The sequence below is a fragment of the Ochotona curzoniae genome, unplaced genomic scaffold (assembly GCF_017591425.1).
Source record: "Ochotona curzoniae isolate NIBS_2020 unplaced genomic scaffold, NIBS_Ocur_1.0 scaffold_4506, whole genome shotgun sequence".
NCBI classification, from domain to species: Eukaryota; Metazoa; Chordata; class Mammalia; order Lagomorpha; family Ochotonidae; genus Ochotona; species Ochotona curzoniae.
Genome location: NW_024467119.1, coordinates 33,890,088 through 33,905,422, shown reverse-complemented (window position 1 = coordinate 33,905,422; position 15,335 = coordinate 33,890,088). Strand labels below are relative to the sequence as shown.

At 39.8% G+C, this 15,335-nt stretch overlaps 1 protein-coding gene across 1 annotated transcript in view; it reads right to left on the bottom strand.

Annotated features, from left to right (window-relative positions):
• Positions 1-215: 215 nt before the first annotated feature.
• GRID2 (glutamate ionotropic receptor delta type subunit 2) overlaps positions 216-15,335 on the bottom strand; it is a 1,273,704-nt gene continuing 1,258,584 nt past the window's right edge. Inside the window, exon 16 of the mRNA XM_040967040.1 lies at positions 216-377. Within this exon, the coding sequence (XP_040822974.1) occupies positions 216-377 (162 nt within the window). The remainder of the gene's footprint in view (positions 378-15,335) is intronic.

Sequence of the window (15,335 nt, the reverse complement as noted above, 5' to 3'; positions counted from 1 at the left end):
TGCGATTGAAAGCAGCCATCCTTTCGTCACTCTACCACAGTTGGATTACAGCAGGGATCTCTAGGTGTCACAGCCTAGTGAATTCAGCTTCCTTGGACTGAATAGCAGTTTAAACGTAGGGGCTAGTCCATCAGCTCACCAGTTTTGATTACAGGATCTAATAGTCCTGAAAGCAGTAAGTGGGAAAGAATCAGCATCTCTGGTGCTGGTAGAGGTTATGGGTCATCTAGAGGTCCTCCTAGCTGAGATGATTGTGGCAGGCTGTGACTGGATGTTTGGCCTCTCCAAGTGTTACTGGCAAGTTTCAAACAAGGCCTTAATGGCCAAGCATTCCTTCCTTCAGGTATTGTAGTAGTTTCATTCTGTAGAGATGACGCCTGCAGGAAGACAAAGCACAAGATCACACCAAGATGGAGATTAGACAAGATGTGATTTTCCATGGACCTATCACTGCTGAGAAGGCTCCACCTCCAGTGTTCATTGTAGGTAAGGTGGAGCATGATGACAGCTATTGAAATCTGCCACTTAGGGCTTTGTAGGTTTTCTGGACCCCATGCAACCATAATGGGTGCTTGTTTGCTAGACTCTGTTTCAAGGAGAACTTTGAAAATTAAACCAGGACTCAGGATACAACGGTAGTTTTGATCAAATAAGATGTTGGTTTTCTTCACCAGAAAATAAAATCATTATTGCTTTGACATGGCGAGTGTTCTATCAAAGCTGATCTTGATACAAGATCATAGGTCCTGTTTCCTTAGAACTTGAATATCAGATGCTGATCTGACATTGGCTTCAGACCATGCCTAACTGTACAACATTAATGATTAGTAAAAAATAAATCTTTCTGAGTTGTACTCACTAATAAATTTGATACTGTTAAATTTATTTACCCCACCCAGTTAAATATATGCTCTTAAATAAGGAACTTCTCTTTCTTCAAGCCCAAAGAACAGGCGTTGTATTTCCACAATCAAATACTGGAATCATAAAACTTTAGGTCCATAGAAAAAGCCTTGAACATGGGTCCATGAACTTTCAGTTTGGCTAGGCTCGGAGGGCGTCCACGTGATGCTTACCTCAGTGTTCTTGTCAGAAGAACTTGTGCATAGATTTCAGGTTTATCAAAAATCTTTGCTAATATGAGATTAAAGAAGATGGAGTGTTTCATACAGAGTTAGTGGGTAGATGCTATTTGTCAGTTAACTGGATTAAATGACCAGTTAGTTCAGTAGTACAAATGGGTTCGATGGGCTAAATGTACGAATCTGTCCGAAAGGCCTTGGACTACATCATATGAACTTGGTGAACACTAATTTCCCAAACAAGGGACCAGGAAAACAGTGTGTAATAATTACTTATCTTCAAGACTTATGTGCTATGTTCTAAAGGCTCTTAGAAGTTATCTATTGAATATAGTAATTTGATTATACTGTGTTCCCAACATTTCAACATGGTGTTTCCAACATTTCAACATGGTGTTAAGTTTTAGAGTAATTTTTACTGATGGTTTATAGAACAAGTGCTATCATAAACACACTTTAAGGAATTCTGGACTGGCAAAAAAATGTGCTGAACTATTGTTAGAAATTTACATTCTTTTTTTCAAAATAATAAAAACAAATTCAGCAATTACTAATTATATTGAAAGGAAGCCAGATACTTTGGAAAATAGGCAAGAGTTATGTGATATGAATTCTGCTTCTAATAGACTTATGACATGGTTAAGAACATGTGTCTGTCATACATTAAGCAATATCAAACATCCAAAGAGTCCATAAAACCAAATGTGAAGGTAGCTTATTCAAGCTCATGTGCTATAGGCTGTTCAAGTTATAGCTAATAGATTAACATTACTATGCTAATAGGCCTAGCAGCTCCAGAGAGAAAGAGATAAAACAGTAGAATAATGAAAAAGAACTCATGGAAGAAATAGGGCTGGTTTTTTGGGCTGGCTGTGATTTTGCAAGATTGAAGGCATTTTTAACTGAGGACAAAAATACGCAACCTTTACGGTCTTACCGTTCTTACAAGCAGGCGGTAGGAAGCAAAATAATACTTTATTATGTGGCAATCACTGAATTCTAATATCTAGAGGCCTTCCCGTCCAAGAACAGAATTGTCCAACAGTAAAATTCTTTTGTATTTGTTTTCACTTCAATTAGAGATCTCATTTGGTGTATTATAACCTGTTGTTGGATTGATGCCTGTGATAGTCTCATTGATGGAAGGGGAAATATTTTACTTACTTTTTTTTTAATCCTTGAAATCAAGCAACTTTGTACCTGAATCATTGGGCCCGTGATAGTCCCTCAATAGATATTTGTTGACTATTTGAAGGAATCGGTGGAAAAATTGTAAGGTAGAAAACACCAACCAGTATTTTGCATCAGTGAATAATGAATGGACTAAACAGCACTAGAATGCAAAGCCATTGCAAACCAGGTGGGAGAGTAAGAAGGAGGAGATCACTGCAGATTTTTAATAGCAGTGGATGGAACTGTGAAAGCATTTTTTTTTTTGAAAAAAGTATGTATTTTTTATAATTGGAAGGGCAAATTTACAGAGAGAAGGAGAGACAGAGAGAAAGATCTGCATTCTGTTGTTCACTCCCCGAGTGACTGCAACAGCCAGAGCTGAGCCAATCCGAAGCCAGGAGCCAGGGGCTTCTTCTGGGTCTCCCATGCAGTGCAGAATCCCAAGGCTTTGGGTTATCCTACACTGCTTTCCCAGGCCACTAGCAGGGAGCTGGACAGGAAGGGGAACAGCTAGAACATGAACCGGCACCTATATGGGATCCCAGCTTGGGCAAGGCAAAAATGTTTGCCACTAAGCCATCACACCAGGCCCCAAAGCTTTGTTTTTGAAACATCACAAAGTTGGAGTTAATATGAATCAACAATCAACTGAAATCATTGATAAAGCAATTTTGATTTGTAAAAATGAGGGGACAGAACCAAGTTTGAGGCTCCCAAGGGGAAAAAAGAACAAATGTCAAGTCTGTTGGTCTCCAGAGCTGACTGAAAACAAATGATCATGGAGTAGCACAAATCAAAGATTATTTAAGATTTAAGAGTAATGATGGAAATTTACTAAATGAGTGGGCATTTACTCAGGGAAATTTGGTTCGGCCTCACACTTAATCTCATCTATTCCCCCAAAGAATTGTAGGCAATGAGAAGGATTATCATATCAATGTTGTTGACAAGAAAGTAGAGGTTTTGGATTAAGAAATGTGCTCAGGTTCACCCTGCTAGGCAGTGGCAGTGTTGGGGTTGGAAATAGTTCCATCTACTCCAGTGCTAATTCTCTTCATCCAGTAAATCCTAGGGACTGAGTACATGGTTTTCCCTTTAAGTGATACAAACATCCAGAAGAAGAGATTGAGTTTGGATATTTGGATATTTGGATCATGAAGTATGTTCTTGAAAAAGACAAGTCTTATATCTTTAATAGCTCTTAAGATGATTTAATAACGAGCTTTCCAATAATCTAAGGATATATTATTTACAATAAAGCCACATTAGTCTTACGGAAGAGGACAGTACTACCTGAGGAAAGCTGGGACCCACATAAGGTGGCAGGAGGCAGTTCTACCTGCTAAACCAGAGCACCAGCCCAGGGCCACACACATTCTGTGATGGGCTTTTCTTCCTTTCTCTGCTACCTTGTTGATGATACCACAGTTCTACATCCAGGAGACATCATTCCTGGGATTGGATGCAGGGCGATGGTGGTTGTGCTTTGTTCTGTTTTTGTTTTTAATCTTTAAGGCAATCTTATGGGTGCTTTTACCATTGTTGAATTTGCACTGTTGATTTTTAAATGTTTATTTACTTGTAATGCATAGTGTTAGAGAGGGATATATACACATATGCTCACAGAGGGAGGGAGGAAGAATGGGAGAGTGAAGAAAGGAGAAAATGAGACAGAGCGAGGGAGGCAGGGGGACAGAGAGAGAGAGAGAGAGAGAGAGAGAGAGAGAGAGAGAAGGAGAATGAAAATACGAATCTTGGATCCGGCTGAAGCAGGAGGCAGGAACTCCACCCAGGTCTCCTGTGTGAACAGCAGGAACCCAAGTATTTGAGCCATCGCCTGCTGCCCCCCAGGCACATTAACAGGAAGCTGGCTCAGAGGCAGAACGCAGGTATCCTAACTAGTGACTTATCCAACTGTGCCACAACACCTGCGCCAGGCTTTGAATTGGCTTAAATATTAATCAAGAGGAGTACGCAAGAAAAAATAATCTACCGCATAAAGCCACATTGTGCATTTGTGTGGTTTGTTTGAAGGGAAAAAATTATTTGAGAATTATCAATAGTCAGAATGATCACTCACATAACATTTTTTTATCTCCTCTCTTTTTTTCTCTCATTCCAAATGAATTTTTGGAATCATCCTTTGTAGAAATTGTAGTGAAATGATGCAATTTTACCTTCATCTTACTGATATGCCACAGTAACAGAGTTTTGCATGTACTTCCCCAAATTATAAATTATTTGGATTTTTAATCATTGCATTTGCTTAAGAGAATGAAAGGAAATTAAAGTGGCAGAAAAGCCCGTCGTGACATTAAAGATTACTCTAGTTATGTAGAGCTGTGAAAATTCACTGCAAGTGGCATGGACCTGGAGACTCTGCCTTTCATTCCAGCCCTTTCGCAGATAAAACTGTGTGCAAGCAAGGCTGCTGGAGCAGGAGCTGCTTACCAGAGAGCCTGATGGCTGTCACAGCTGAATGCGCTCATGGAAAGTTTAGCTTTTACATGGAATGTCAATTTAAAAACACAGCACACAAAAATGATTGTTCTGGGGAATGTTTGCTAGTGGTTGTGAAGACAGAAAAGCAACATAAACACAGTAAAGAGAAAATCTATGGTAAAATAAACTAAATATTATATATACACATATGTATATGTACTATTGAGTTGCTGTGGTCGCAAACCAATATTAGCATGTTAGATTGTAACTTCCTCTGTGTTAGAAAAGAAAATTGAACTTGGCTATCCATGATAGTTATCTTGGATAACCAAAACTTGAGCGGAATCTCTAAGTGTGCCCCTTTTGTAATATTTATAAACAAGTCAAATAAAATAGTCTGTTTGATAGTCTTTCTCTTCTTTCTCTTTGAAAAAAAAATTTGTTTTTGCAATTTCATTGTATAGCAGTGACTATTAATTTAGTTAGCTTCAGCGTATCAGTGAAAGAGCATTGCACTGGCACTGCATGAAGGCCTGGCACTAGGCTTTCTGTCTCAAGGAAGTGTGTGCAGGCATTCCAGACCACGTGCCCATCGGCAGAGAGTAATTAAACACTGCATGAAGTCAGATTAGGGGACCATCACTTTTCAAAGTGGAAGAAGCATAGACTCAGAAAGCACATTTCTCATTCTTTTCGTTACTAGGACCATTTACAACAGAATTATGTTTTTTATTTATCATACAGAATGTATATTTTGCTGATCCTCTTTGACCATCAACTTTTTTTTTTTTGGCCTGGAAAAACTAAAGATGTACCAAACATTTTTACAAGAACAAGCTGAAATCTTACATGCTTTATTCTAACTCCAGAAAGTACAATATAAATATGACAGCAAAGATGTTGAAGCAAATGCACACTTAGAAGATTTTGGTATCAATAGCGGAGATGAGTGAAATGAAAAGCATGCGAAATTTATTTACTTGGGCTTTTTAGTCTGTGTTATGAAATCTTTTCTTCTTTATTCTCAGGAGTGATATCTCATGAAATATGTTCCTTTTTATGTACAATAAACTACACACACACACACATTCTCACACACAGAGTCAAAGTCAACGGCAGTGGGTGGTTTATGTCAGGGTTGGTTTTGACGTCCCTCTCCCAGAACAAGATAAATGTAAGTGATGAAGAACTCCTGGGGTTGGCTGAACTCATTTTGTATTCAACACTCTCCCTGCCCCTCTCTCATCTCTTTCTCTCTCTCTCTTTGTATGTTCCAGCCTACTTGAGTTTCTTTTTTCTTTTGTAGAACTTGGTTCTTTTGATGTGGTTCAGGGCACGCCCTTCAGCAAAGAGAACTTCCCAGGAATCGGAAACATAAGCGCACAGGTCTGAAATAGCCACTGTATAATAGCCAGCAAACCTCAGACCCAGGACTGGCTTTGCTTGCTCCCTAGAAAATACCAGCCACAGAGGAGTGGGACAAACATGCAATGTGCTCTCCATTTAGGGAAATCCACTCTAATTGCAAAGGAGGCATTTGGTGAAATTTTTAAACCTGGATTGTGACTATGTGGTTGATTTAACTTAAGATATGCTTATATTATTCATGCAGATATTTAACAGTTGAGCTAAATTTCCCCTACAATTATGAATTAGTTTGTCTGTTTCACTATTGTTTTGGCTTCATCAGATCTGAGATGTTCAGTAGCACACAATCCTTAGTTTTCCTCTTTCTTATCATGATTCCCATCCAAAAATGACGGGAGAAAGTGCCATGCTTGACCTCTTTACAAAGGTGAGAGAAAGGCTGTTGTCAGTATTGTAAAACCACTGTTAGAAGGTGAAGTCTAAATTATTAATAGAAAGATGAGAAAGGAGTTAATTATTTTATATCCAATGTCAGTATTTTTAATTTCACACATTTAAAATTTTTAATAAAATATGTGTTACTTAAAATATCTGTTTACTCACATACCATACTTTATGTGACAAATCTTTCAGGACTAAGTCACTGAATTAGACCTTGGAACTGAAAGTAAAGCAGAAAATAAGGGAAAATTAAGTTTACATACATACAAACTTATTCACCTTAAAACCATCAATTGAACTATGTTTTAAATAACAGTTGAATTTGATGTTTGCAACGTCTCTAAAGAATATGTTTTACTTTAGAAACCAAAGCAATTAGAAAAGCAGATTTAACTAGAAATTTAGTGATTATGTGGTTTGTTTTATTGACTTAGGAAACCCATAGCTCATACTGAGTTAGAAATCTGTATAAATTAGATGTGCTGTTTACCTTTGTACAAATAACTGAATTCTCTCTCATTTACAAATATTGCTAAGCGAATTGAAAACTAATGTGCCATTAGCTGAATAATAGAGTTGGTAAAAACCACAAATTTGACCAGCCAATAGTTGATTACTTTTGATTAAATTTAACTTAGTTTGGTAATTCTATGGAGCTAAATATGGGCTTGTGCCAACAATATTACCTATTAACTCCTAGGAAATAATTAATAGCATCACTGAATATCATACAATATTTTTGACTGTATTTTCTTGTTTGGGAACAATTCAATCAATTCATTCCAACAACTTTTTATAATTCTAGTCTTTATGTCCTCATCTTAGAAAGTAAAATAGTTATTTTAAGCAATAATATTTGAGGATTATTTTAAACAAATCAGGAATAATCATAAAATAACTTTTATGGTCATGTTTCTTGAGTTCTTTCTATATGTTGCTGGGTTTCGGTTTACATATATAAATATAAATATCAGAAAAATATGTCTGATAGTTGTAAAAGTGGGGAATTCACTTGACCCGTTTCAATGCTGTCTAGAAGGATGAATGAAGGCATTTTTAATTTAAAAAGCAAATCCTTACTACACACAAAACCACAGAGGAATTTAAAAGATGTCTATGTTTTTCTGGTGTAAGCAAGAATCCTTTTGCTTTTGTCAAGGTTATATAACATTTCTAGAAATCCGGTTTTTTAATTGTCGCATCTCAACTTGGATAAGGTTCACAGGTGTGTGTCAGGCATTGCAACACTCCACAGCTTTAAGGCAGCGCAGCAGCAGCTGCCCTCAGCAGGGCATACCCATCCTTATTTAGGGAAGTCAGCAGAAGGCATCACTCCACAGGAGCCCCATTCTCCCCGGGAGGCCTGCCGTCACACTGCAACATGCTGATTGTAGTGTCACATCCTTTACTTGTGCTAGAAAGCAGGCCTTGCTGTAACTGCTGCAGTGTTTGCCTCTTCCTTCTCTCTGTATGGCTCTATCCTTACTCCACAAAACTGTGAAGAGAAGTAGCAGCTTAGCTCACAGACGCTCCCTAGGTTAAAGCGCCGAAAACACAGGTACATTCAGTCGTAAAAATATGCAAAATCTAAGAGAAATTCAGCCTTTTTGAAGTGAATGAGTTCTAGAACATTTATTTAATGACTTAAAGTAAGGTTTCTTTCATTTCTCATTGATAGTTGCTTATAGCCATGTTAACGGAAATCATCTCAGAAAACACATTCTGATAATTTACTCAAGTATTTTTCTTAAGCAAAAAGAAAAAAGCATAGAAATTGGATTAGAAACTAATTGAATTCAATTGGATTTTCAATTAAGTTTTTTAGCAAAGAATGGAAGGATACACTTCAGATAGCACATCTGGCAAAACAGTGCTTCTCTCTGCGAATCTTTCTTTCAAGTAAAAAAAAAAATAAATTAAATGTTGACTTATTACCTTTACTGACTAACTATATCAGGCAAGGACAGTCTCCATGTCACTGATAGCAAGTGGGCAAAACTTGCACGATAATTATTCAATGTTTCAGTTATTCACTAGCTCCTAACAGTTTTATTTCTCTTTATCTAATATATACAGTCACCTAACTTTATTAATGCTGTGTGTTCTTTTGTTTCTATGTCCTTAAAAACTTTTTTATTTTTTTGAAAGGCAGACTCTACAGATAGAGCAAGAGAGGGAGACAGAAAGATTGAGTGATCTTTCATCTGCTGGTTTACTCTCTACATTTGATCCAAAACAAGGAGCCAGAAGCTTCTTCTGGGACTTCCATCTGGGTAACAGTGGGCAAGCACTTAGGCCATCTTCTGCAGCTTTCCCAAGGTACATTCCCAGGGAGCTGGATTGCAAGTGGAGCAGCAGGGCTCCAGTTTGTGCTTATATGGGATGTCAGCACCACAGGGAATAGCTTCTACCCCTGGGTCGTAATGCAGGTCCCTTATTTCCATTTCATGCACTTGTACCTAAACAATGTCTAAAAAGACGGCAACAATGGGCTAATATTTTATCAAATTTCCCCTTGTACTCATGTCTAAATTTTTGGAGACTTTAGAAATCATTTGTCCCAGTGGTCTAATTTAACAGAGGCAGCAGTATTGAGGAATGTTTGTGCCTTCTGTCACTCAGATCTTGGAACAGAGAAGACCCCCCAGTAAGATGTATTTACCAGGGATATCAATGAGGTGGCAGAAGAACAAGTACCAGGGTACTTCACAAAGTTCAAGAAAAGCAGATTTAAAAGATAATGTTGGTTTTTTGTTTTTGTTTTTGTTTGCTGTAGGAAAAAATTGAAATCCACAGATAGAAGATTTAAAAAGTTGATGAATCATGCACCTTTTGGAAAATCTAAGCATGGATTTCATTTTTTTTTTTGGACTAAAATAAACATCCTTGAATTCTATTTTCCACAAAGTTTTTGAAGTGTTCTCCTGGGATACACTGCATGATAATGTGTTATTGATAACAAAATCCTTTTCTAAGTGCATAGCCATGACCACTGTGTGAGGTAGGAATTACTCATAAGTTGTGGTAATTGTAAACATGACTTCATAGGAAGAAGAGTTGAGGTTGAGGATTTTTCAAATGTTATGGGAAAACTGAAATTTTTGCTTAAATTAATTAATTACTTTGAAAGTCATAGTGGCAGAGACAGAGAGAGAAAGAGATCTTTCATTTGCTGGCTTACTCCCCAGATGGTTGCAACAACCAGGATGGGGCCAGCTGGAAGCTGAGCCAGGAACTTCATCTGGATTTCCCAAATGGGTGTGGAGGCCCCAGTACTTGGGCCATCTTCCACTACTTTCCTCAGGTCTTTAGCAGCAAGCTGGATCAGAAGTGGAGCAGCTATGATGTCACCAGTAACAGTTTTACTTGCTATTCCACAACACTGGCCCTAGAAGCTAAGATTGGAATTCCTATTTTCCAAGTCTTGTAGAACTGCCATAGTTCCAATCTACCTCTCACTTGTTTGTCTGCCTTGCCTTTATTCACTTCTGCACTGTGAAAAGTATGGACTGGAGTTTTCTTTGGAAGCCCAGTATGCTTGGGTCATGAAGGCACTCAACAAATGGCTGGCCACACAAACCCAGGCCTCCAGTTTTCAGGTCCAGCTCCTTGGGCCACAGCCAAGCTCCAATCTGAGTGTGGGAAGTGATATTTGGGAAGGAACAAGCCTGCAATCTTTGAGGTATGGAGATGCTTCCAACCATGAAGGCTAGCAGAACTTTTTCTGTGTTGGCAGCTAGAGACTGATGCAATTGCTACAGATGCACTGATTAGCAGGTGTCTTGAAAAATTACACTTAGATTTCAGCAAGTCAGGGAATTTAATCAGTCATTACTGAGGTCCTCTTTCGAGCACCCCGAGGATAGGTACCCTCCCATGGAGGAAGACAAGATTTGCGGGCAAAGCACCTCAATGTCTGGTGTAGGGCAGGTAGAAAAATCGCAAAAAAAAAAAAAAATCAAACCCAAGTGAATATTGCTCCTACAACAAATGCTTTTCTGAGAAAATGCAGCAGCCAACCCCATGATGAGACTGCCATGGCTGACTGGCAGGAGATTCCCCAGGGGGTAACCTCCCCATCCTTGGGGTCCTGGTGATCCCTGGGATGTGCTTTTCTGCACAACTGTGGATAGGCAGCTCTGTATTTGCTCCCAAATATGTTACAAGGTCTTTATCCAGGAGCAACACCATTAGAGCTTCTAGTGAAAGTTTTGTTGAAAAACATACATTAGATGTGCAATTTTCCTCAACATAAAACCTAAAAAATTCAGTGTCTACTTTGACATATCAGTGTATTTTTACCAATCATGTAATAACACATTGGATTTAGGAGGCAGATGGCTAGTGCAGAAGTTAAGCCATCAGTTGAGACACACACTATAGAGTATCTTGGGTCAGTTCAATGCCTCACTCGGGTTCCTGACTCCAACTCTCTACTTTTGTAGATTCTTGGAAATGGCAGTGAGGGCTCAAGTGATTGCCTTGACCTGAGTTATTAGCACTTGGCTCAGCCCTGATTGTTGCAGGCTTTGGGGAGTGAAAAAGCATATGGAATCTCTCTTTCTCTCAATCTGTCTCTCTCTCCTTCTCTTTTTCTCTCTCTCTCCCTCTCTTCCGCTTTCTCTCTCTGTGCTGTGCAAATTACAAGCATCTGTTAGATATGCATTACTGCTTCATGAGCCCTACCAGTATCTGCTCAAATATTTCTGTCCCTTCCCTATCATCTACTTTCTTTTCCTTGCACCTGTTCCACTGTCTGTCACTTAGTTCTTGATGAGGGCAGACTCCTTTGACAACCTTCAATCTTCCTGCACCCTGGCGGAGTATGATTCTATATACACTCCTCCACGGAGGGGCAGCAGAGACTGTGGACAAAGTGGGATAGCATTCCTGGGATCACGGCGCTAACCACACACTTTGAGTCAATCAGAAACCATACTAGTTGGGTGGGCCTGACCTGACCAGGTGAGCCCTTACAAGAGACTGAGCTCTTTCTAACACCCTAAAATAGTCTCAGCCAGGAAGGGAGCCATGGCAAAGCCACCTGAAAAGGAATTCCAAGTGACCAACAGCTGGCCTGAGAGCAGGGACAGCTGTCCCACTGCCATGGGGAACTGAATTTTCACAACCCCATGAATTTGGCAGAGAATCTCCAGTAGAGACCCCAAGTAGATAACCAACTTGGTTCCCTCCCCGCCCTCCCTCCATCTTGTCAGCACCTGCGCATGTAACATTCCTGCCTCATACCCCACCACATGCGATCTTCACATGACCTGTATGCTGAGAAAGCACTCACTCTCCAGAGCTTCCCAGACAGTAACACACACTTACACCTGTATAAATCCCACTGTTCTCATAGTTCAAGGCTAACAGTATATTGAAAAGCCAAGATGAAACCTATATTTACCTGGTTATAAAAGAGATAATATAAATAAAAATAGTCTGTACCTGAAATATCACCTTACTTGAAATATTATACCAGTTAAGAAAGGCAAATTTGAGATATTGCATTATTATGGATTTATTGATATTTCTAAATAGGTGCCATGTTGATTTTTAAATGATAGGAGTTTGTCTTTATATTGTTAGATTTCAGTTGATTTCTTGTATCTTAAAGTTTGTGCATAATGAAAACCTGTCACCAAAGTGCAAAATAAGTGATACATATGGCTCCTTAGTATAAATGTAAACATATAAAATCTATACACACAGTACATGTATTACATACACAGTCGCATATGATTGATTTCATAATGCTTCTACGAGTCTCTTAAACTTACTGTAATCTCCTGAAAATGTTTTTTTTTAAGAAACTCACCTTAATTTAAATCTGTTCCTCTTACAGTCATGACACTATATGGTAATGCAATAAAATGAAAAGAGGAAAAGTAATTTTTAAGTGATGCTAAATCTGCAAATACGATTTTGCTCATTGTCTCTTTTAAATATTTCTATCTATGCTAAAATAATCTTTCATATAAAAAATAAGTTCCTCAGGTTTGAAATGCAATAAGAACTTAGGGATTGGCTGGGATCCAGTGGGTCTTAAGTTTGTTTTCTAGCCATTACGGGTTGTAAGGCTCGGTACTTTGCAGGAGTTGGTAAAGACAATGAATTGCGGAATGTGAAAATGAGGAGTGCTTCTCAAGTTCTCACAGTCTCCTGAGGCTTCCATTCGTGAAGAATATCCTAATAGAACAAGAGGTGCAAGGAAGGGAGGGGGACGGGGCAAAACAGGGGAAAAAAAAAAAAGAAACCAGCCAGGCACGATTTATTCCTGAGGGGAGTAATGTTACTTAATTGCAGCCTCATTATGCAAAACAAAACAAACATTATCTGCAAGATGGCAAAGTCGGCCCCAGTGCAACCTAAGTCAAGACGGGGTAGCGTGCTGCAGGGGGAAGTGCGTGCCTGCCGTGCAGCTTTGAAGGGTGTGAGCCGCACGACCCCCATCCCCAGGCAGAAGACAACTCCCAACAGACTCATTTGCTATGAAGGATGAGATGTGGAGGTGCAGTGGCGCCTGGGTCTCTGCCTCTCCACGGCTCCTTTCCCCAAGTCGTTCTGGTGGGTTTTTGTGTCCCAAAGTTGTCCCTTTGCAAACAACAGGTTGAATATTGTAGGTGTGGGTTATGAAAGTGTCCCCGGGACAATGGCAGTCTGTGTCCCATTTGTAACGCTTGGATTAATCTTTGGAAAGTGCACACAAAATGTGACATGATGTTGGCTTCCAACATTATTCAGTCTGCATAGCAGCAAATCCTGCCCTGTCTCCCTGGAAATAAAACTCCATAGACGTACCCCTGCCTTCTGAAAGAAACCGGTCACTGATGCTCAAGGTCAGGGACACCCTGGTAGAATTGTGCTTTGCAGTTTTGCTTTTCAGTTTGGGAAAAAACTTCTGCTGCGGACAAATTATATTCTCTCGTCTCATTTACCTTCATCTCTCTGAAGAAAGGCTGCCATCAAGTAAAGCTTATTATTGTTGTTGTTGTTAATATTTTCCTACAGAAGGGAGACTTAAGAAAGCCTTTAGCTTTTAAGGAGAATTTCATATTAAGGTAGGATCCTTATCTAAGACTGGTCCCTTACCGTTATCGTTTTATTTTTCTGTTTTCCTGAGTTGGCAAAACAGCACATGTCAGCGAGGCAGGACCAGAGTGAGTTGACTGCATTGCCTGCTTGTTGGCATCTACCGGTGCAGCCTGGGAACCCCTGAGGCTTCACTGTACCTTACGGCATGTTAGAAACTTCTGGTAGTCTCTTGCTCACCTGAGAACTAAGGGCGTGGTGAAACTTGGGGTGGAGTTCTCTCACACTGGTTCTAAGTGCACCCTAGCATCACCACTATGGAAGACGGACCAGGATCATGAAGAAGAGGAGCGATCCCTTCAGCCAGAGCCAGCCCAGCCTGAGGGTCGGGGCTCCCACAGAGCTAAGATGGAAAATTCTTTCAATGAATACCAACTGCTCACACTGGAGAAATAGAAAGCTGTCTAACTTAAAATGGAATTAGAAAGCAAAAGAAATGCATAAGCCAAGCCGTAGTTGTGGAACAGTGATTTGCCATTATCTATGTATGTATTTATTTTATCTCAGAGAAGTAGGGCATCTGTGGAGTAGGGGAACAGTGGCCCCCAGAGTCTTTGGTGGACAGATCTTACACAGCTTTTGGGGTAGATGGATTAAAACAAGCAAGCCGTGCTCTTCAGCTCAGTGGTTAAGAAGCCCTCAGCTTTGTCAGAGTATTTGGGCTCACACCCTCCTCGGGCTTCTGATGTAAATTCCTGGTAATTCTCGCCCTGGGAGGCAGGAACAGTTGGATTTCGAGTAATTGGAATTTTTTTTTTTTGCTGTCCAGGAGAAACCTGGATTGCCGGTCTTAGTTTTGGGCTTTGGCGCGGTCCAGTTCCAGCTGGTGTCTGGCATTTGGGGTAAAAATAAGTGGATGGAAAACTTGATCTCTTTCCCTCATTTTCTTTTTATTTTTATGATAAAATGTAAAAAGAAAAAAACCCCACCAAAATAAATTGAATGTTTGGCTTTTGCTCTAGAACATGCATGGCTGCGTTCATATCCTTCATTTGCTACCCTTTAACACAGTAAATTACATACATTTTAAATCACGAAATAAATCTATATTTGAAACACTGCTTTAATTTATGTGCCATGGTGAGAATTAGTAGAAGGCCTTTTGTTTGCAAAAGAACATAGTTTACATAGGAAAAAATACATTAAGAAAGTGGTTCCAGGAGTGGGCCTTGAGGAGCAGGGCTGGAGCCACTGCGTGGCAGGTTCACATCCCACTCCAGTCCCAGTTGCTCTGCTTTTAATCCAGCTTCCTGCTACCTCACCCTGCGAGGCAAAAGGTGATGGTTCAAGTGGTCCCTGCCACCTATGTGGGATACCTGTGTGGGGTTCAGGGCTCCTGGCTATGGCCTGGCCCATCGCTAGCATTTGGAATATGAACTAGTATGCAAGTGTGTTCTAATCTCTCTTTCTGTTACTGTACCTTTCAGGTAGATTAAAAGAGATAGACTTTTTTTCTTTAAATGGTGCAGAAGTCTGTGGCTACATTGAACATAAAGTGATCATGATTTTTATAGAACATTTAGAAAAAAAAATCCACAGAAGCTGAAGTTGAGTGCTTTGCCGGACCCACGTGGGGCAGTAGCTATGAGAGCAGATGGAGCAGCTGACGCCTCCAGCTGAGCTGCTTTTGAAGGAGCAGGACTGCTCCCCTCCTCGCCTTGCTCACCAAGGAACATATTCCAAGTGGGCCTGCACTATGGGTGGCCAGATCGCTCCTCACTGCTTTATGATGTCTTT